General features: G+C 45.9%; 4 protein-coding genes across 7 annotated transcripts; all 4 read left to right on the forward strand.

Annotated features, from left to right (window-relative positions):
• The first annotated feature begins 1429 nt into the window (after positions 1–1429).
• Positions 1430–3955, forward strand: LOC147216812 (uncharacterized). Its single transcript, XM_086177248.1, has 6 exons — positions 1430–1610; positions 1692–1712; positions 1903–2097; positions 3201–3305; positions 3698–3769; positions 3856–3955. The coding sequence occupies exons 1-6, from the start codon at positions 1572–1574 to the stop codon at positions 3877–3879; spliced, it is 456 nt and encodes a 151-aa protein (XP_086033374.1). The 5' UTR covers positions 1430–1571; the 3' UTR covers positions 3880–3955.
• Positions 3956–8130: 4175 nt separating this feature from the next.
• On the forward strand, positions 8131–10819 carry LOC147216813 (uncharacterized). Of its 2 annotated transcripts, XM_086177244.1 has the most exons (10): positions 8131–8255; positions 8639–8770; positions 8852–8884; positions 8970–9017; positions 9667–9705; positions 9807–9938; positions 10017–10064; positions 10175–10222; positions 10321–10371; positions 10648–10741. In XM_086177244.1, exons 2-9 carry the CDS (start codon positions 8720–8722, stop codon positions 10339–10341), a joined length of 420 nt encoding a protein of 139 aa, XP_086033370.1. In that variant the 5' UTR covers positions 8131–8255; positions 8639–8719; the 3' UTR covers positions 10342–10371; positions 10648–10741. The 2 variants fall into 2 exon arrangements, with proteins under 2 accessions (XP_086033370.1, XP_086033369.1); XM_086177243.1 differs by lacking the exon at positions 10321–10371 and having other exon boundaries at positions 10648–10819.
• A 1473-nt stretch (positions 10820–12292) lies between these two features.
• On the forward strand, positions 12293–14221 carry LOC147216814 (uncharacterized). Its single transcript, XM_086177242.1, has 6 exons — positions 12293–12430; positions 12573–13220; positions 13366–13404; positions 13475–13869; positions 13997–14029; positions 14115–14221. Exons 1-4 carry the CDS (start codon positions 12361–12363, stop codon positions 13819–13821), a joined length of 1104 nt encoding a protein of 367 aa, XP_086033368.1. The 5' UTR covers positions 12293–12360; the 3' UTR covers positions 13822–13869; positions 13997–14029; positions 14115–14221.
• Positions 14222–15749: 1528 nt separating this feature from the next.
• Positions 15750–20805, forward strand: LOC147216815 (uncharacterized). Of its 3 annotated transcripts, XM_086177247.1 has the most exons (9): positions 15750–15777; positions 15907–16161; positions 16379–16438; positions 16873–16953; positions 17123–17170; positions 17405–17428; positions 17731–17796; positions 19384–19425; positions 19534–20805. In XM_086177247.1, the coding sequence occupies exons 2-8, from the start codon at positions 16015–16017 to the stop codon at positions 19408–19410; spliced, it is 453 nt and encodes a 150-aa protein (XP_086033373.1). In that variant the 5' UTR covers positions 15750–15777; positions 15907–16014; the 3' UTR covers positions 19411–19425; positions 19534–20805. The 3 variants fall into 3 exon arrangements, with proteins under 3 accessions (XP_086033373.1, XP_086033371.1, XP_086033372.1); XM_086177245.1 differs by lacking the exon at positions 19384–19425; XM_086177246.1 differs by lacking the exon at positions 19384–19425 and having other exon boundaries at positions 15910–16161.
• Positions 20806–21115: the final 310 nt, after the last annotated feature.

Below are 21115 nucleotides of genomic sequence, written 5' to 3' on the forward strand. Positions count from 1 at the left end.
AACACCAGTATCAATGTATGCTACACATAAGGAACTCCTTTTCTTTCTGCCTGCGCCGCATCTGATCACTGTTTGTGTCACGTCAGTCTTATTATTTGTTCAAGTCAAATCGGTATTACTGACGACAGGGAATAAAAAGTTTATGCCTCATTGGATGCCAATGACTCACAAATTCCGCAGGCTGTGTAGACGATTTAAAATCCAGAATGATGATTTTGCCTTCCATTTTCAAAACTGAGGACTGTTTTTAGATAAATGATAATGTTAACATGACAACTCTAGCTGACCAACAGGGCATCGTTGATAGGTCTTTGGTTCTTAATTGATATATTGGTCAAATTGACATCCAAACCCGATGATGTCAGAAGTTATGCGATCGCCAAAATTTCAATAGCACCAAAGATCTTGATGCCATGTAATTTCACCAAGCAGATATCTCCATGTGAATGTAGAGTCAGAGTCATCTGAATTACTTTCTTCCAACCTGCTTTGTTTACCAGGTGTGTACGTACCAGCTGGTGCAGGGGGAGCTGGAGCCGGAGCTGGCGTAGGGGCTGCTGCGGGTCCTGGTGCCGGATTCGGACCAGGCGGAACCGGACCGGGATTCGGCCCTGGAGGAGTAGGACCGGCAGCCGGTGGTGGCGCAGCAGGCTTTGGACCACAAGCAGGAGGAGGTAAAGTTCTGCAGCCACTGTTAACGCTACAGTATATGACCTTACATAGTAGCCCTGGGGTGGGCAATTATTTTGGTATATTAACAATTTTTGGCATTTTTCTTTCCAACATTAAAATCATTTATGATCATATAAATGTACTGACATCATTTTGTATGTAATCATCCATATAAAATTAACCAAAAGGAAAGAACAAGGAGTGTCTAAATTCAATATTGATTGAAGACACTTATTAAAGTATTCAAAGAAAATAGTTTGGCGGGCCAGATAAAAAAGCAAAACGGGCCAGATGTGGCCCGCGTGCCGTAAAATACAGCACAATATACATATTTAGTCATCTGCTTCATCATCTCCTTGACTTTATTTTTCTATTTGGTTTTAAAATGAAAACAACATCAAAGTTGCAAATCAGGCTGGATGTCTTTGTTATATGTCTCATAAATAATCTTGTTCATTTAAAGCAATAAAGAAACCTGATCAAAATAACGGTTGCTGCTTTCAGTGCTGACATCTGGCCTATTATGGGCATGATATCCATTTTTACTTATCATCGTTCTGATTGCCAAGGTGGTTACGGTGGTCAAGGTCCAGGAGGTGTTGGTCCAGGGGGAGTTGGTCCTGGAGGAGTTGGTCCAGGAGGTGTTGGTCCTGGTGGAGTTGGTCCAGGAGGAGTTGGTCCAGGAGGTGTTGGTCCAGGAGGAGTTGGTCCAGGAGGTGTTGGACCCGGAGGAGTCGGTCTAGGTGGAGTTGGTCCAGGAAGCTTTGGCCCAGGACAAGCTGGATCAGGTGGAGTTGGACCAGCAGGTGTAGGACCCGGTGGGGTCGGCCCAGGAGGAATTGGACCCGGTGGAGTCGGCTCTGGAGGAGTCGGACCGGGAGGCATCGTTCCAGGAGCCTATGGTCCTGGAGGTGGAGGACAAGGGCGTTATGGCGCCGGTAAGAAAAATGTGAGCATTTTATTTTCTGATTTTTTTCATCAAGTCACACACTCACAGTGCATCTTTGTCTTTCCTCCAGGTGGAAAGCCTCCTAAGACAGGTAAGACTTTGCAGTCCATCTACTGCCCTATAGATGGGGTTGAATTTTTGGTGAATTATTGCTGAAGCCCATTTTGAAAGTGTTTTGATGAAAAGAGAAAAACACGAAAAGGCTTCCTGCATAATAACAACGTGCAGTCATCAAAAATGAAAATAAATTTGATTTGTCTTCGACACCCGTTGGTGTCTAGGAGGTGGTTTTGGAGGTCGAGCTGGTATTACTGGAGGTTTTGGACCAGGACAGGGAGGACTGGGGCCAGGGGGAGTTGGCTCGGCTGGTTTTGGACCTGGTGGCGCTGGTCCCGGAGGCTACGGCACCGGGCCTGGAGGATATACGCCGGCAGGTTTCGGACCAGGAAGCACTGGACCAGGAGGACAAGGGGCAGGTGTGGTATATCTAACATCTTTCGGCTCTTACCTTCACAATATGAGGAAGTGCCCTCACGGATCATTTGCCCGCCAAGGCTCCGTAAATATTGTTCCTGTGTTTAGTTTAATGCAGCAAGCTAAGGTTTGCATACATTTACCATTATTTCATTTCCTAATTAACTCAAGGTTATGAGCCATTGTTGAGTTGCCACCCACCCTAATGCACACACATGTACAGCGATAAAGACTAATGCATGAGGAATGGCGGGTCCCTGATAAAGAGCGGAAGTTATCACGTCAGTCACAAAGACTGATTGGCTTTGGAATTTCAGGCCTCTCTGTTTTTCATCCCTCTAACATGCGAGTTGCCTATACAGGGCACGGAATGTTGGTGATAATATCCTAACAATTCTTTGAGGTTAAGCCTCGGCTTTATGTAACCTTTTGAGTTTAAATAGGTCAATGTAAGCACAGGAAATCGACGTGTCACACTTTCCAGTTCGCCGTAAGACGGACCCGACACTTAAATCTCATACAATAGCGCCTACAGAGACTGTTTGTATAGCTGCGCTCCACCCTGAAAAATAAGACACAAACATCATTATTCACCTGTGAAGCAATCGGGGGGGGGGGATGAATATCAAAACATTGGCCTGTAATTACAAGCAAAAATATTTTAAACCCAAGAGCAATCATATGAACAAAGTGACATGCTTGCTATCGGACGCGTCGAGGGAAAATTAGTGGATAATTTGATTGTGTAAATCAATATGAAACGTCAGTTAGAGTGAGTGAGGTGAAATTTTAACTTGATTTGGCAACAGCTTTATAAGAAATTCCCTGACAGATGCTCCAGTTACATCCCTGCATCCTTGTGATTCTTCCACGGCCATACCTTGCATGAGATTTACAAGCTTTTCCATCCTCCCAAGAGCAAGTTAATCCTCATGAGGTTTCTCTTGGGCAGCCATCAGATATGTCTAAAATTACAAAAAGGGTGGAGTTGCCTAGGAACACAAGGAATTCATTAATGTATGATGATGTAGCGTATTGAAGTAACCAGATTTGAAGGAATAATATGGACGACCAAAGTGCTGTTATCCTCTTATCTGCTCATTAGGATACGGCGGCCTTGGAGCGCAGGGTTTGGGTGGAGGCGTACTTGGAACAGGAGGCCTCGGGACTGGCAGCGCTCAGGGAGTTGGACCAGGCTTCGTACCCGGAGGTCTGCAGTTTACATATATCCCTGCTATTTTAGACCCGTGGTTCCCAATACTCGTATGCGGTTCTGTTGCTTTTTCAAGGAATTCATGCATGAATTAAACATTATGGTGCAACTATTGGATCAACTAACCTGCATTTCCTTTGAATTACCTTTCTATGACTTTCATATCGATGTATCTGCTGGTTTTCTCGAATGACCAGATTCAACACACCATACTCCGTGCACAGCTTGAGTTTGGCTAAAAGCTCTGGAAAAGAGAAACTCAAACGCCCACAAAAACGGAACTGCATTATATCACAATGATATGGATGAAAATGATTTAAATATGTTTAAATATTTCATCGCTTCATGGCCACACATAAGCCCATTAGTAATAGTTTTTATTGACCTAGGTGGCTATGGAACAGGTGGTGCTGGTCAGTATCAGAGACCGGGTGGAGCTGGTCCCAAACCTCCTAAAAGAAGTAAGTAATGTTCAGAAATTCACATGACATTGTTTTAATACTCATAATGTGACTGACCTTGGTACTCTGATTTTCTCTGATTTTAGGTGGAGCTGGAACATCACAAATAGGATTTGGGCCAGGTGGAACTGGAGCTGGACTTGGCGGAGTGGGATTTGGGCCTGGAGGAGCTGGGTTCGGGGCTGGTGGTGCAGGGGTTGGACCTGGTGGAGCAGGAGTTGGGCCTGGGGGAGCAGGAATTGGGCCTGGGGGAGCAGGAATTGGATCTTGGGGAGCAGGAACTGGGCCTGGTGGTGTGGGTGTTGGGCTAGGGGGTGCAGGAATTGGGCCTGGGGGAGTAGGCATTTGGCCCGGAGGTGCAGGGATTGGGCCTGGTGGGGCAGGAATTGGGCCTGGAGGTGTGGGACTTGGGCCCGGTGGGACAGGAATTGGACCCGGGGGTGCAGGAATTGGGCCAGGGGGTGCAGGTGTTGGTCCTGGGGGTGCAGGTATTGGGCCTGGTGGGGCAGGAATTGGACCTGGGGGTGCAGGAATTGGGCCTGGAGGTGCGGGACTTGGACCTGGTGGGGCAGGAATAGGGCCTGGTGGAGCAGGAACCGGGCCTGGTGGGGCAAGAATTGGGCCTGGAGGTGCGGGACTTGGACCTGGTGGGGCAGGAATCGGGCCTGGGGGTGCAGGAGTTGGGCCTGGGGGTGCAGGAATCTGGCCTGGTGGGGCAGGAATTGGGCCTGGTGGTGCAGGAATTGGACCTGGGGGCGCAGGACTTGGTCCTGGGGGAGTGGGAATTGGGCCTGGTGGAGTGGGTTTTGGGCCTGGGGGCGCAGGAATTGGGCCTGGGGGTGCAGGAATTGGGCCTGGGGGTGCAGGAATTGGACCTGGGGGCGCAGGAGTTGGTCCTGGGGGAGTAGGAATTGGACCTGGTGGAGTGGGTTATGGGCCGGGTGGGGCAGGAATTGGGCCTGGTGGAGCAGGTATCGGGCCAGGAACCACTGGGCACGGACCAGGAGTGAAGACCAACGGTAAAGCATCCAAGCAAGTCCCAGGTAAATGAAAGAAGGATCAAACCTCCTTCCTTCATGATGATTATTTACAAATGAGGAGTTTGTGGGTCGGCGTTTGAGTCTCACTGTGTGCTGTCACACAGGAGTCGGGGTGCCTGGACTCTATCAAGGAGGATTTGTACCCAGCCAAGGTGCAGTTTATCATCACAACTAATAATTGACTGCGTAGAGTTCAATGTGAAATAAAAAGACTTTCATTCAGAACTTTGAGCGATCTGATATAAAGATAATGTTATCTGTGCATCATGTTCCATAAATATCTGACAGTAGCTTTTAGCTCAGATCTCCTAAAAAGCAGTCTGTCCAACCGATTAAAAGACCGCCAGGATAAACATATCAATTTCAAGGTTGCAGTGACTACAAGCATGAAGTCAACAATTCCAACTCATGTTTCTGGATGTTTTTGAGGGACTGAAAACGTTCACAGGAGGAGCTCCAACAGTTTCTGTGCTGAAGACTTACATTTCTTTTTTTTTCGCACCTGCCGTGCCAAGGGTTTGGAGGCCGTGGAGTTCTCCCGGGAGTAGCCACGGGTTCTGGTGTCGGGCCTCAGACCGGTGTGTTACTCCTCCTCATGTTAATGACGTGGAACATCATTCCTTGGCTTATAGCACACACACCTGAAAATAACAACTGTTGGCTTCGTTTCTCGCAGGGGTTCTCGGCCAGGGTGGATCTGGGCAGGGAACAGGCAGTAGGTGTCAATATGTGCTGATCTCACTGGAATACAAACAAATTTGTTGAACAAATTATCTGCCTATTCGGAGAAGGATGTAAAAATTCACCTCCCTGTCTGCTTTCAGTTTTCAATAACCCCGAAAATTACCATTAATTCAGCGTATTTCTCGCTTTAGATGGCCGTGGACAGCAACTGCCTGGGATATTTCGTGGTTATCCTCTCATAACACCAAAGTCAGGTATAAGGATTATCCTCAAAGTTATTTTATGTATTTGCATGTTGAGCCACATTCTTATTATTTTGATCCCCCAAAAAATGCAATGAAATTTAGATTTATAATTTAAACTTTCAATGGACAGGAAATGGCAAATCAAAGAACCCAGCCAAGGCTGCTGCTAAATATGGTAAACACTGCCTCATTTAAAATATCTTGGAAAAAGAACTAGATGTTTGGCTCATCTTCTTTGTTAATTATAAATGGTTTTCCTTTTTAATCAACAAGGTGGAGCTGGATTTGGAGGTGGAGCTGGAACAGGAGGTGGACCCGGAGCTGTACCTGGATTTGGGGGTGGAATTGGATCCAGCAGTGGGCTCGGGGGATTCGGTAAGTCTGGAGTAAAATTATTTAAGGAATTTTTTACTGCTTTTACCCAAAATGCACCACATCAGGATTCACATCAATAAATGTTTTTCAACTAAGATGAACCCCCAGATGTTCACATTAATGACTCCCATAGGTTGGGGTCCTGGAGCAGCTAAGGGATTTTCACTTGGCTCCTCTTAAACACAATCAAAATATCTCATGTTTGCTCAGGTCAGCCAGGCGGGGCTGGCACAGGTGCAGCTGCGGGCACCGGAACTGGATTACCTGGCTCTGGACTTGGATTTGGTCCTGGTGGTGCTGGCACAGGCGCAACTGGTCCTGGATTTGGTCCTGGAGGTGCCGGCACAGGTGCAACCGGTCCTGGATTTGGTCCTGGGGGTGCCGGTACAGGTGCAACCGGTCCTGGATTTGGTTCTGGAGGTGCCGGCACAGGTGCAACCAGTCCTGGATTTGGTCCTGGGGGTGCTGGTACAGGCAGCGGGGGTCCCGGATTTGGCACTGGTCCTGGAGGAGCAGGTTATGGACCTGGTAGAACAGGATACGGGCCAGGTGGAGCCATAACTGGGTTAGGGGGATCAGGAACAGGAACAGGAGGTATACTACAATTGTGATTAATAATTATTTCAAACTAAAATGGCCTTTATTGGGATACTGATTGATATAATTTGTGTTTTTGTACTTCAGGGTACGATCCCAGTGCCAAAGCTCGTAAATACGGTAAGAAAATTACGTGCATAAAGTGTCTGCAACGCCAATATGGCAATAGCATCATATCATTGTGTTTTTATGAAAATAAAGAAATAATATGTACATTTTCTCAAAGGTATGTTAAGTGGAGCACTTGGAGGTCAAGGAGCAGGTGCTGGTGGAGTTGGACCTGGTGGTGCAGGAGCAGGCTTTGGACCCGGAGGAGGAGTTGGGCCTGGTGGAGCTGGAACAGGCTTTGGACCAGGAAGAGGAGTCGGGCCTGGCGGTGCAGGAACAGGCTTTGGACCAGGAAGAGGAGTCGGGCCTGGCGGTGCAGGAACAGGCTTTGGACCTGGGGCAGGAGTCGGGCCTGGCGGTGCAGGAACAGGCTTTGGACCAGGAAGAGGAGTCGGGCCTGGTGGTGCTGGAACAGGCTTTGGACCAGGAGGAGTTGGGCCCGGTGGAGCTGGCACAGGCTTTGGACCAGGAGCCGGAGTTGGGCCTGGTGGTGCAGGACCGGGCTTTGGACCTGGTGCAGGACTTGGGCCTGGTGGTGCAGGAACAGGCTATGGACCTGGTGCAGGAGTTGGGCCTGGTGGTGCAGGAACAGGCTTTGGACCTGGTGCAGGAGTCGGGCCCGGTGGTGCAGGAGCAGGCTTTGGACCAGGAGCAGGAGTTGGGCCCGGTGGAGCTGGAACAGGCTACGGGCCTGGAGGCAGAGTTGGCTCTGGCGGTGCAGGAACAGGCTTTGGACCAGGAGGACTTGGGCCCGGTGGTGCAGGAACAGGCTTTGGACCTGGTGCAGGAGTTGGGCCTGGTGGTGCAGGAGCAGGCTTTGGACCTGGTGCAGGACTTGGGCCTGGTGGTGCAGGAGCAGGCTTTGGACCTGGTGCAGGACTTGGGCCTGGTGGTGCAGGAGCAGGCTTTGGACCTGGTGCAGGACTTGGGCCTGGCGGTGCCGGTTGGGGACCTGGAGGTAAGAGGAGGTTGTCGGAAACTACATTCAGATAATTGAAACCGAAGGTGTTTGATGACACGAGTGAAACTTTCTCTCACTGATCCCCACAGGTTACGCCGGCGCTAAAGCCCGCAAATATGGTAAGAAATAAAGGCTTAAGCCATTTTATCTGGGTTTTATGTCATATTTGGTCAAAACTATCAACACAAATTAACAATGGAATGTGATATCCAGATTTATTTATATGGGCTACAGACATAGGCATGATACAGGTATTAACATTATCTATACTAATATACCAGATTCTAACATGTTAAAGCTTGTGTGATGAAGGTCAAATGATATTCAACTGTTTTAAGGTTTGCTCGGAGGCACGGGAGGCCCTACTTCTGGACTTGGTGTAGGACCTGGAGCCGGTCTAGGGACAGGTAGAACCCCTGGTTCTGGTTTTGGAACGGGACCCGGGTCTGCTGGCTTTGGACCGGGCCGCGTTGGAGGTTTGTAAAGTGACATGTGGAAAATATACATCACATAAATATGCATGAGCATAAATATTCATTTGAACTATCCAATTATTAGCTTATTTTATTTTACTTGGCTTCCACCCCATAACTTCATGAATAAATATGGTCAGTAGTTTTACAGCGCTATTGCAGTAATGACTGAATAAAATAGTTGAGTACACATTCATCAGCGGTATTACATCTTTTTGGGTGTACACCACCAGGTCTGTGTGGTGTCCAATACTTTTTCCAAAACATAAAAATACAGTTAATTTAGATTTGATTGAAGACCAAAAAAAGGTTCTTCGATGGTTACATAGAGTGTGTGTGTGTGTGTGTGTGTGTGAGGTTCAAAAGAACTATTTTATTTGCTCCAGGGACCGGAGGAGCACTGGGGACCGGGGGAACGGGATACGGACCGGGAGGATACGGCCCCGGTGTTGTGCCCGGAACAAGTTATGGACCGGGTGGAGGCTACGGCACGGGGCCAGGCACCGGATATGGACCAGGTTCAGTCATAGAGAGACATTTTTTCCAAAATCAAACTTGCATTGGATCCGTCTTACCTGAAATTCCTTTGTCACTTGCAGGTTACGGCACTGGATACAAACCTGCTAAATATGGTGCTTATTTTTCATTTAAATGGATATACTATTCACATTTTCATGAAAAAAAAACCATCAATAAACTGATATAATGCTTGTTTAGGGCAAGGTGGTGCAGGTGGGGTACTGGGAGTCGGAACAGTACAAGGTGGTGAGTACATGATTACTTATTTCATCTAAATTATTATCTAAAAATTGTTTAAGAAATATTACATGAACCCAAAAGGCAATTATTATTTTCATGGCTTAGGCAGTCTGTAGAGACTCTCCTTGTTGTGTGTCAGTTTCTATGTTATTTCTATATACAAAAATATGGATATGATTTACATATTTGCATTTATCCTTTACTTTGTCAACCCCTTTTGGCTCTAAATGGACATTGCAGGCTAGAAACAACTCAATAAATGTTCACAAGACATGAATAAGCTTAGACCTTAAAACACTTTATAGCCTTGACTTTGACACTTTATAGTTTTATTTGTATTTCTTATTTTCACCCCCCCCCCCCCCTTTTTTTTCTACTGTTTATACAATTTCCTACTATTATTTATTATTGTTAAGTTTTACTTGAAACTCTGGCACAACAATTTCCTTCGGGATAAATAAAGTTGTTCTTATTCTTATTCTTATTCTTAAATGCACAAATAAGAATTTAAATATATATTTTGTCTTTTTCTGATGAAATTGTTTTAAAAATTGTAATGATAAGAAAAAAAAACATTTTTTTATACAGAAACCTGTGTTGTGTTATATTGCATATATTCTATTTTATTATTTATAATGATATTGTGATTTATCAGGCCACGGATCAGCAGCTGGATCTAAGGCCGCAAAGTTCGGTAAGGCACTTTTGTTGTCGAGTAGATGAAATGGAAGGAAATGAAAATAATGATATTTTACCAGTTTACAACTGCTGGGTTTAACTTTTCTTGGCCTACAGGTCAGCCTGGTGGAGCCGTGCCTGGGGGAGAAGCAGGTCCGGGCACCGGAGCCGGATCAGGCTCAAGCACGACTCTTTCCCTCAATGGTACCACCGGCGGCACTGTTGCTGGGACCACAGCGGGGCCTAGTGGTAAGCTCTGGTTTGTACAAAACTTTGTGCAAAATCTCAAGAAAATATCTTGAGATCAGTAACAAAGATCTCCCTCAGGACGAGGACGGGATGCTGCAGGAGGTACGGCAGCTCCGGCATCAGAAGGTACTTGTATTATGTTTGTAAAAAGTAAGATGCGCAAGAAAGACGTGTCCGTCGTCCAGTTCTCCCGCTGTGTTGGTAAAATGTTCTCGACGTGTCTCTGCAACATGGAGGTGGGCCCGGCGGTGCACAAGTGGGACAGGACAGAAAAGATGACGGAGGTGAGCGTTCAAAATGAACCATAGAAAAAGAGGGGACATCTTATTTCCTTACTTTAACTGCGAGTTTAAGTCCATTTGATACTGTGCCCTCATTCCAGGTGAGGGCGGTACTGGTGTGATAGAAGGATCGGGCGGTTCCGCGGGAGAAGGTCTGTCCAAACCCCCTTGATCCTTGAGAAACTCACCCTCTTATATTCACATTATATACACATTGAGTAAATGGATGAAAAACAGTCATTAAGCCATTCAATCTCAGGCACTACAGATTTCCAACCGATGTGAAACATGCTCACTCACGGTCCAATCCGACATTCAAGGCCACATTTTAGATTTAATTTACTTAAAACTCAAGCGTTTCAGCTGAACTTGTGCATTTGCATTTAAAGGGGTGAACACATGTATACATGAATATGTCACCATTCCAGGAGGCGTGGGCGTGTCGGGCAGGCCAGCCGGTGCCGGGGGGGATGGAGATGGCCTCGGCGGGACAGGGATTCCCATCATCGGAGCGAAACCAGGTACAGGGCTGCCGATTCAGAATAAATGTGAACATTTAGTCGACCGTGCATCTCAGTAACAGACAAACGAAAAGGACGCCTCAATATTAAATCTTCGAGCTGCTGTCTTAGTCGTCCAATATTGATCTCTTTTTTTTTTTTTTTTTAATTATTATGAAAACAGGACTCAATGGTACAGCAGGTCCAGGTCAGTGAGATTCTACACTTTTGTCCCTTTCTGTCAAAACACAAAAGGTTCTACCTGAGTTTAAGTTACTCGTAAAAGTATGATGCATGTTGGGCTTTGGCGCCATTTTGTGGCGGCTTGTAGTCATAATCTGAATTTAAAAGTGCAGGTGAAGAATAAAAATGATTTCATAAAACAGAATTGCCTGTATTTCACCTTCACTGTATTTCTGAGCTACAAATGTTATACAGACATGACTGCAGAGGAATTTTGCTATAAATATTAAAACTTTTGCAATGTTTCTATTATTCTACAGGTTCTGGAGGAGCCACCTCTGGTACGTTCACATTTACTTTACAAGCCCTGACACATTTTAACAGCATGAGTGATCTTAAAAGTATTCAGCTAAATAGCACAGGATGGCACTTCACACTATCAAATCTGCTTTTCATTTTTAAGCATACCACTTTTTTTTTTTTTTTTTTTTTTCATTTTTTTCACGCTTCCACAGCTGTCACTGCTGCACCCACACCTGAGGGTGAGTGCTGTCCGTGCACCTGCTGTGTGTCAGTATTGCATGGCAGTTTGATTATGCCCGACCACTGAAGCTGGGCGATATTTAGAAATTAGACATTTGGAAATTGACATTAAATGAATTTTAAGGGTTTAAAATTAGGTGCCGAAGATGACTGTATGCATGTCTGTTGTTACAGTTGGTGGAGGCGCAGTGCAACCGAGTGGTGAGTAGACCAACATAGAGAGCGATCGGTTATTTTTTTGCTGAATTGCTCTTTTCAATTTAATTTATTTTATTCTATTTTATTCCCTCCAGCTGGTACCGGTGTCAGTGAGTAGACCTGTGTTACTTTTCATTTCCTCCAGATTTCCCGGTAGCACGAAACGTGATATACTATATTTCAAACTACATTTAAAGGGGGAAAAACGTAAATAACGGCTTTATGTTGGTGTTATATAAAATCTTAAAGATAGTAGAAATTGAAATTATTTTACACCAATTTATGTTAGGGAATCAGTTAGATAATGTATAAACATTTCACAAGCTTCGTGGCCCCACAAACCCAACATATTGAATATTTATATCACTGTTTTTTAGCTGTTTAGCTGTTTTTTTACCCGAAAGAACATAAATAAATAAATAACAGTAGTTTATTTATCAATAATGCATGGTATATATTTACTGTTGGATTTATAGCTGAAGTGAAAGATGATATGACAAAAAAATTCTAATATTGAGTTTGTGTAACACCTTGAATATGCAAAGAATGAATGATTATCGACACACTTTCTGCCCTGTTGGATTTTCATTTTCACTTCTCTCTCTCACATTTAGGTGGCGCAGGAGTTCCATCTGCAGGTGATGTTGTTAAGAAGACTATACTTACTTAAACGGGCCTAACTCATTCACAAGCTTTACTAAAAGGTTTGGTTAAATTATGTTTGCAGGTGGGGTTGTAGATCTCTCCAGCGGGTCATTACCCGGGGCTAAACCTCTCAAACCCCCAGGTAAACAAAGTATAATATGACTGTAATTATTTACAATTTAAGCTAAAAAGACTTTTTTCATTGTTGTCAAAATATAGCTGCTGATTCCTTTCTTGAATGATGTCTAGAGCTAAGATAAATTTGTGTTCTGTTCTGTCTGGAGGAGTCCCCAGAGGTGATACCCCAGGTGAAGGAGACGGAGAAGGGGGTCCTGATGGGGAGAGAGACAGAACAGGCGGGGCGGGTGGAAAGCCGGATGGAGCTGGAGGGGCTTCTTTAGGTGCAGGAGGAGTTTCTGGTGGGGTAACGGGAGTGGGAGGAGGTGACGGATCTGCAACTGGCACTGGAGTTGGAGCAGGAGGTGCGGCTGGTGGAGTAGGAGGAACACAAAAACCTGGGACTGCCGGAGCAGGTGTGGGAGGAGGCCCTGGTGGAGTCGGAGGAGGTCCTGGAGGAGTTGGAGGAGGCCCAGGAGGAGTTGGGGCTGGTCCAGGAGGAGTGGGTGGCAGTGCCGGTGGAGTCGGAGGTGGTCCAGGAGGGGTTGGAGGAGGCCCAGGAGGAGCTGGGGGAGGTCCTGGAGGCGTTGGTGGAGGCCCAGGAGGAGTTGGGGGAGGCCCAGGAGGAGTTGGGGGAGGCCCAGGAGGAGTTGGAGGAGGCCCAAGAGGAGTTGGGGGAGGTCCAGGAGGAGTTGGAGGAGGCCCAGGAGGAGTTGGGGGAGGTCCAGGAGGAGTTGGAGGAGGCCCTGGAGGGGTTGGAGGAGGCCCAGGAGGAGTTGGGGTAGGCCCAGGTGGAGTCCCTAAACCTGGAAAAAGTGAGTATTTGTGTGAGAAATGTTGGGAGTACTCAGCCCATTGTAAATACTAGTGAAAGTACTTCTATACTAATGTGCAGAACAAAGATATTACATTTCTTAACTTTGAATTTGAACTTTGAATTTCAACCATCATCCATCACAGGCTATGGAGCTGGTGGCGCTGGGGTTTTGCCCGTCGGAGGTATGACATCCTACTTTGCCATTAAAATGAAAGCCGACACATAGTTGCGAAAGTATTTCCTCCTCCTCAGGTGTTCGGTACCCAACCGGAGCTGGAGCGGGACAAGGAGGGAAAACCGGCAAAGGTTCTGCTCAGTCTAAAGTAATACATCCATGTAGGACTTATGTTACAATGTCAATATTCTCATCCATCTCTCAGCATATGGGGGTCTTGGAGTTGGAGGCCAAGGTGGGGTCTGGCCTGGTGGTTATGGTTCAGGTCCAGGAGGGTTCGGAGCAGGTCCGGGAGGGTTCGGTGCTGGACCCGGAGGATATGGTGTCGGACCCGGGGGATACGGAACTGGACCTGGAGGCTATGGAGGCATCGGTGGTGGTCCTGGGGGCGCCGGGGCCCTGGGAGTCGGAGGGGCCGGATTAGGTGGTGGTGTTGGACCCGGAGGATATGGAGCTGGTGTCGGGACAGGTGGTGAGTATCCATCTATGAAAACGAATTAAAAATTGAAATTAATAAGAAAATATACATAATATACAATTAAATCTCAACTGATTATTAATGTGTGAATATTAACATAATTCATGCACTGTCCATCCAGGTTCAAGATACGGCTCAGGGAAACCATCCAAAAGTAGGACCAGTACTGCAAGTCATTTTAAATAAAAGTAGTTAAGGATATATTCAGCTGTCTAACATGTAAACTCATTTCTCTTTAGGATATGGAGCAGGAGGGGCTGGTGCTGGTGGAGTTGGAGTCGGAGCTGGTCCCTACGGAACCAGACCGGGCATTGGTGATGCTGGTGCTGGGAGATTTGGAGGTGGTTACGGACCAGGTGGCACTGGACCGGGTGGGATTGGGACCGGCTCTGCTGGAACTGGACCGGGTGGCATTGGAACTGGGCCAGGGGGAGCTGGAACGGGAACCGGTGGCGTTGGAACTGGACCAGGTGGTTTTGGGCCAGGCGGCGCTGGGGCTGGACCAGGTGGTTTCGGGCCAGGTGTAGCCGGAGCTGGACCGGGTGGTTTTGGAACAGGAGGCGCTGGGACTGGGCCAGGTGGTTTTGGGCCAGGTGGAGCTGGAGCTGGACCGGGTGGTTTTGGACCAGGTGGTTTTGGTCCAGGTGGCGTTGGAACTGGACCTGGTGGGGTTGGGACAAGGCCAGGAGGCTTTGGGCCAGGTGGGGCCGGAGCTGGACCGGGCGGTTTTGGACCAGGAGGCGCTGGAACTGGACCAGGTGGTTTTGGACCAGGTGGGTTCGGAACTGGGCCGGGGAGTTTTGGACCAGGTGGTGCCGGCACGGGACCAGGCGGAGCAGGTCAAGGTCTAGGAACAAGAAAACCTCCTAAATCCGGTAAGATCAACAACCACATTTTCAGTACTTACATATGATTGATTCTACTAAGGCGTTTTTTTTTCCCCTCCTGCCAGGCTACGGCTCATCGTCTCTGGGTGGTGCAGGCTACGGCCAGGGTGAGCTTGTGACACATTTAAAGACTCAAGGTCTTCGGTCCTTCGTGTTATATTTAGGTTCCAAACTCCAAACCCTGTTTTGTAGGTGCAGGTGTCGGACCTGCGGGCGTCGGACCTGCGGGCACCGGTCCGGGCAGATTTGGAGCAGGAGGCATCGGACCAGGTGGTGCTGGCACTGGAGGATTTGGACCGGGCGGTGCTGGAGCAGGAACAGCTGGCTTCGGACCAGGTGGTGCCGGCACTGGAGGCATCGGGCCTGGTGGCGCTGGGACTGGAGGCTTTGGACCGGGTGGAGCAGGAACTGGAGGCTTTGGGCCGGGCGGGGCCGGGGCAGGGAGCTTCGGTCCAGGTGGGGTAGGACCAGGAGGCTTCGGACCGGGCGGCTTTGGAACTGGAGGCTTCGGACCAGGTGGAGCTGGTGCGGGAACAGCGGGAATTGGTCCAGGTGGAGCTGGAACTGGAGGCTTTGGTCCAGGTGGAGCTGGTGCAGGAAGAGGAGGCTTTGGCCCGGGTGGAGCAGGAACTGGAGGTTTTGGACCGGGTGGAGCAGGAACTGGAGGTTTTGGACCGGGTGGAGCAGGAACTGGAGGCTTCGGACCAGGTGGAGCAGGAACTGGAGGTTTTAGTCCAGGTGGCCAAGCATTAGGAAAAAGAAAACCCAAATCTGGTGAGCAATGATCACGTTCAACACTAATTTACTCATAACTTTGCTTTTACTGATTGAAATGGATTTAAATTTATATTTTTTTTAGAAAGGTTCTTTCTTTGAGATGCTGTGATGTTTGTTTCTTTCTTAAACGTCCGGTGAGGGTTTAGCAGACACATAGACACCCGGCAGCCACTGAACTTCCTGTCTGCTCATGAATCTGGTGTTTTCACAGGTTACGGAGGAGCTGGGCTCGGATCAGGTGAGTTAAGATACGTGCCGTCTACACATGCAGCATGGCGGTGCATTCATACACACACACACACACACACGCATACACAGACTAGCCACTAACTTGGACACCACTGAACTACATTTTTCGGTTTCCCAGCAGGAGTATTGGGAGGAGGTGCCGGAGCTGGTGGTGCCGGAGCCACTAGAACTGGAATGGGTATATTAGGCTACGGGCCCGGCGGTGCTGGTGCTGGACCAGGTGGCTATGGCCCAGGGGGAGCAGGGACGGGGCCAGGAGGTCTTGCACCAGGGGGGACCGGAGGATACGGACCCGGCGGTCAAGCACTGGGGTCACGAAAAGCCTCAAAATCGGGTTATGGCGCGTCACTCGGTGGAACTGGCTATGGACCAGGTAATAACTTGAAATGCTGCAGATTAGCAAATAAATCAAAGGTTGTGATTGTTGTGCATTCAAATTAACTCCTATTTTTGCAATATTTTAAATAAGAAGATAAACCTTGAAATGCCCCTTATAAGGGAGTCTTGATTACTCTATTACTTGGTAGATAGGAGTATTATTTCCAGCCGTTGTTTCTAGTAATAGACACCAAAACTGATGTGTTTACCAGGCGGTGGGGTCGCAGTGTCCCCGGGTGCAGGGACTGGGGGAGTCCTCGGCGGAGCTCAGGGTGAGTTCCTTGTTTCTATGACAAAATGCAATCAAAAAAAGAAATACATTAAATAATTACTAATGAGGATATGAAGGTAGTTGGTGTGAGAGAGGAGGATACAGAGAATAGGGTTAGATAGAGATAGTTGATTCGCTGTGGCGACCCCTGAAGGGAAAAGCCGAAAGAAGAAGAAATTGAATAAATACTAAACACAGCAGCACCTTTACTGCCATCACAAAATATCAATAACAACAACAACAATAATAATAATGTGATCCAGATGAGTTATTAGTGAAGGTAGTGAGTTACTGGCGGAGCAAAAATTGTGCATCATACCTTGTATTTCTATTAAATACTCCCATCTGCATATTTTCCATGTTTTCCTTTTTTTTCTCCTGTAAGTGGCTGACTTCTTCACCTGTAGACCTCTTATCAACTTCTAATTTGTCCAGGTGGAGCAGGAGGAACAAGAGGCATCGGAGGTCCTGCAGGTGCAGGCCAAGGAACAGGAACCGGACTTGGCAGCTTACCGGGTTGGTTTAAACAGAGTGCTGATGCAGTATCGGAGTGCCTTAATATTTAATTACAAACTAAAAACATCATAAAGAAATACGGTTAAATAATCGAAATAGCTGGACGGACGGTACAAGAAATGTAACCATGTGTATACATTGAAGCACATTGTACATATATCTGTCACAGGTGGGGTCGGCCCGGGGTATGGTGGAGTGGCGGGCGGAGGCAGTCAAGGTAACACACACACACACACACACACACACACACACACACACACACACACACACCGCTCTCTCTTTCACCCCTTGCACATTATTTCTGGGGATATAGCAGGTTAAAGGTTACACCTCCAAATACAGTCGAAGTTTCATCTTCATCCTTTTGCTGTTTTTAAACGGCAGAAAATCTTTTAACAACAATAGTCATACAATCTTTATTTTAAATTTTTTTTCTGTTTTGCCTCCCCAGGTTATGCAGGAGCCGGACAAAAAAGTAAGGACTGCTTCCTCCAGCATGATGCGTTGGATTGAACTCAAACTTGTGCCACCTGGATATATTATGCATCTGGTGGTAAAAGTGAAATGATGACTCGAGTAAAATCGACTCCTCTATTTGAATAAATGATATAAGTATGGTCATTTCAACAGCGCTTTAACGATAATAATAAAAAAAAAAAAAAGAGATAATGGCGAGATCTCAGTGTTTAATGCCTTGTAATAAATGTGATTTCTGGTGCTGGCTTTTTTTTTTTATTTAAAAAAAAAAATCATAATTTTTATTTTCTCGCACCACAGCTAAAGCACAGAAGGCAGCCAAATACGCAGCCATGCAGGCTTTACTCGGAGCCGGAGGCTACAGAGGTAAATATATTGCAGTAAAAAGTTCTTATTTGTTTACAAACATAAACAGCACCGGGATTGGGCCATATGTTCTTCTCTACAGTAAAATAAAATATCCTTAAAAGCTTAAAATGTAATGCTTGTGGCCTAAACCAAACCATTTTATATTTAGAGTGAAAGAGTGCACATATAATTTGCCACTGCATCATTTTGTTTAAAATCATCCATCAGTAGGTTGTCCTGGGTTAAAAGAAGTGACATCATTGGAGATTTGTTTGCCCCCGCGGTGTTTGTCTCCAGGGAAGTGACAAAATGCTAGAACGTACCACTTCGACATTGTTGTTCATCAAGTGTCACAGGTGATGGTGAGAGAGACACAACTAGGGACAGATTTCTAAATTCACAATTTAGAGCAGGGGTGTCCAAACCTTTTGCAAAGAGCGCCGAATTTGGATAAAATGTGTAAGGGCCGACGATTCGGCCTGACATTCTTTGAACCCTTAACATTAAATGCAAATGAACTATTTCATGTTCTTTTCTTAATTGCAAATGGCATACTTTTCATGTCTTAACACAGATCAAAATCACTCTGTCCGTTATATTTGAATACTGCACAACATGGGGAAAAATGAGTCTGTCTGGGAAAAAACAAACCTTTCAGAAAGATTAGAAATATCTAGTTTCATTTGAAACATTACATATTGTTCTCTATTAAATGCTCACTAAGAGCTTGTAAATTCAAAACATGTGAACAGGAAAATCACAGTAACAGTGATATTATTCACAAGTTGTTTTGTATTTCTGTGAAAAAAGAACTCCAATTTCCACTGGCCCTGAGAGCGGTGGCCTTCGCGGTCAACATTTCCTTTTTTTAGTTACAGTCGCTAATTTTGAAAAGGGCTGGAAAGGATCACCAATGCCCTTTGACCCTTGTGACAAGGGTCAGTTTCCCGCAGCGTCTATTGCATCTTCTTGTGAAATATGAAATAGCTTTTTTAAACCGTGGCGGCAGATATTATTGATTTGGAGAGGCTGCGGGCTGGTGTAAATTTGAACATGGACCACATTTGGCCCGTTGGCTGGACTTTGGACTTGCCTGATTTAGAGTCTCTAATGAACCACCTGCATGCTTTTGGACCGTTGAAGGACATATTTTATAAAAATTATTAAATGCATGATAATTCTATGTAGCTTGCTGAGGATCATAGTAGCGAGACTAGACTGAGAATCTGAGCAAACAGACTCCTCAAATGTAAGCGTCACCACTAAGAACATTTTTTTTAGAATTAAAAACTCAGATTAAAAAATAAATAATTATAATATAATAATTGTATTTTTTTCATTTTAGAAAAAGATATCGCGGGTTGAAACGTGTCCTTCATTTCTGACTTCATATGATTTTCTTTGACTTGGATGAACGGCGCTTGTGGAATAGTGCAATAAGAATTTACTTACAACCAGCAGTTTGCTCAACAGTCTTGAAACCATAAATTTAGGAACTACAGCACGGCGTCCGGGTGTAGAAACACCCCAAATAATAGCACAGTCATGTACAGTATTATGAGACAAGCTGTAGACATTTCCTCTTTGTGTGTTTTGACGGTGGAGATGCAGAACGCAGACACACAACTCTGATCTTGAGATTGAAGGGTAAATCACGTGCGCATTTTAATGTATTACTGACTGATTGATTGATTGGCATGTCTGCTTCCAGAAACTCTTTTCATTTTCATCCTTTTCTGTCTATTCTAATTTCAGGTGCCGGGTGCCGGGGTAAATACTGTGGCCGCAGGAGGAAGTAAGACACTAACAGACAGGAAGTGACCTCATCGCAACAGTGGTGCTACTACATATCCTACCTACCAGTAGAGCTGAAGCTTCAGCACTGCCCATCCCAATTATATACTAGATATATATGTATAAAAGTGTCTCTTCTCCAAAGAGCAAACATTCTCATCCTGTTAGGTTTGTTTCCTCAGACTAAACGTCCGATCAAGCGTGTCAATCACACCTCCACCAAAGAAAAGAAAAGGCTGTTTTTTTTTCCTGTATGATAAGAAAAGACCAAAGTTGGAGTAGCGATGTGTCAGGTATCATTTGCTCCTGTACCCACGTTCAGAAGTTGAAGGTCCAAACTACCTGGCTAAGAACCACTGAAATGTAAAGATGTCTTTTTTAATTGGTGTGCGCGAGTGTTTGTGTTTATGTGTGCGATCCATTTATGTGCTAATGCAGATTCAAATTATGAAATTAGAGAGATTGAAGATATTTGTCGTAGGATGTTTATTAGCTCACTCACTTCTAAGTCTGGGAGTCTGACAGCGGATATTTTTTGTTGGGGGGGGGAAATAAGACCTTGAAGGGGTTTTTACGGCATCGAGTTGGACTGACCCGACCTTTGACGACCAGTCGGTGTTCACCTCAAGCATCCTCGCCTGCGGGTGTGAACTCTGGCCCGTTCCGGTAAATGCACTGTTTTATAGCAAAACGCCATCGAAGTGTAAAATAGTCATTTTAAACGAATGCATCTGTTGTTGTGCCTTCCATCCCGGCTCACTGCTGAGGAACACGTTATGTTATCAATGTGAGTTGATGCATTCAAATGTCATCAGAGGAGCCTGGATTATTGTGTTTTTGTTTCTATGTACCTCCTTTTTACACTGTTGAAAAAAAACTGTTCACGTTGACTAGTCTTTTTAAATTGTGCTGAAAAAAGGCGTCAAAATAAAAAAAAACAAATTAAAAACGCTTCTATTTAGTTTAGTTTGCTTTACAAACACAATTAGACATTTCCCCGTGTGTGTCACCGGTTCCAAAGCCTATTTGACTAATGTAAGCCCTTGTTTTCCGAGCTGTCCCTTTAAGTGTGCCGAGTTCCGATGCTGTTTGCGATGTTATTCTGATAAAACCGTGTCTGCATCTCGTATTGCACTGGAGCTCGCGGTGCTCGTGGCTCGACACGCGTCGGGACATGTGTGTGCGATTGTGGCCCGCGGAAAAAATGATGCACTTTTGTGTACTTTTTGAAAACGCTTTTCAAGTAAAAACAATGACCAAAGTAACTTTGTTCCAGTTCAGTGATTGTTATTTTGAAAACACAAGGGGCGTGAAAATATACATCCATCCTTTACTCGCAAGGGGAGGTCAAAAGGTCATTTCCCCTGAAGCCAAAACAAATTGCTTAAGTGAAAACACAGGCTTATGTAGAAATGAGCCAGTTTTTTTTTTTTAACAGACACACCCTTTTCTGTCTCAGCTTGTAAGAGCAAGAGCTGACGCCAAAATAACTCAAAACAAAGCACAAAAGCTGCACCTCGCCCTGAGGGCGTTTGAGTTAAAA

This window comes from Fistularia commersonii, chromosome 29, assembly GCF_037954325.1.
Source record: "Fistularia commersonii isolate RoL2024-O1a breed Wild chromosome 29, RoL_Fcom_v1.0, whole genome shotgun sequence".
NCBI classification, from domain to species: domain Eukaryota; kingdom Metazoa; phylum Chordata; class Actinopteri; order Syngnathiformes; family Fistulariidae; genus Fistularia; species Fistularia commersonii.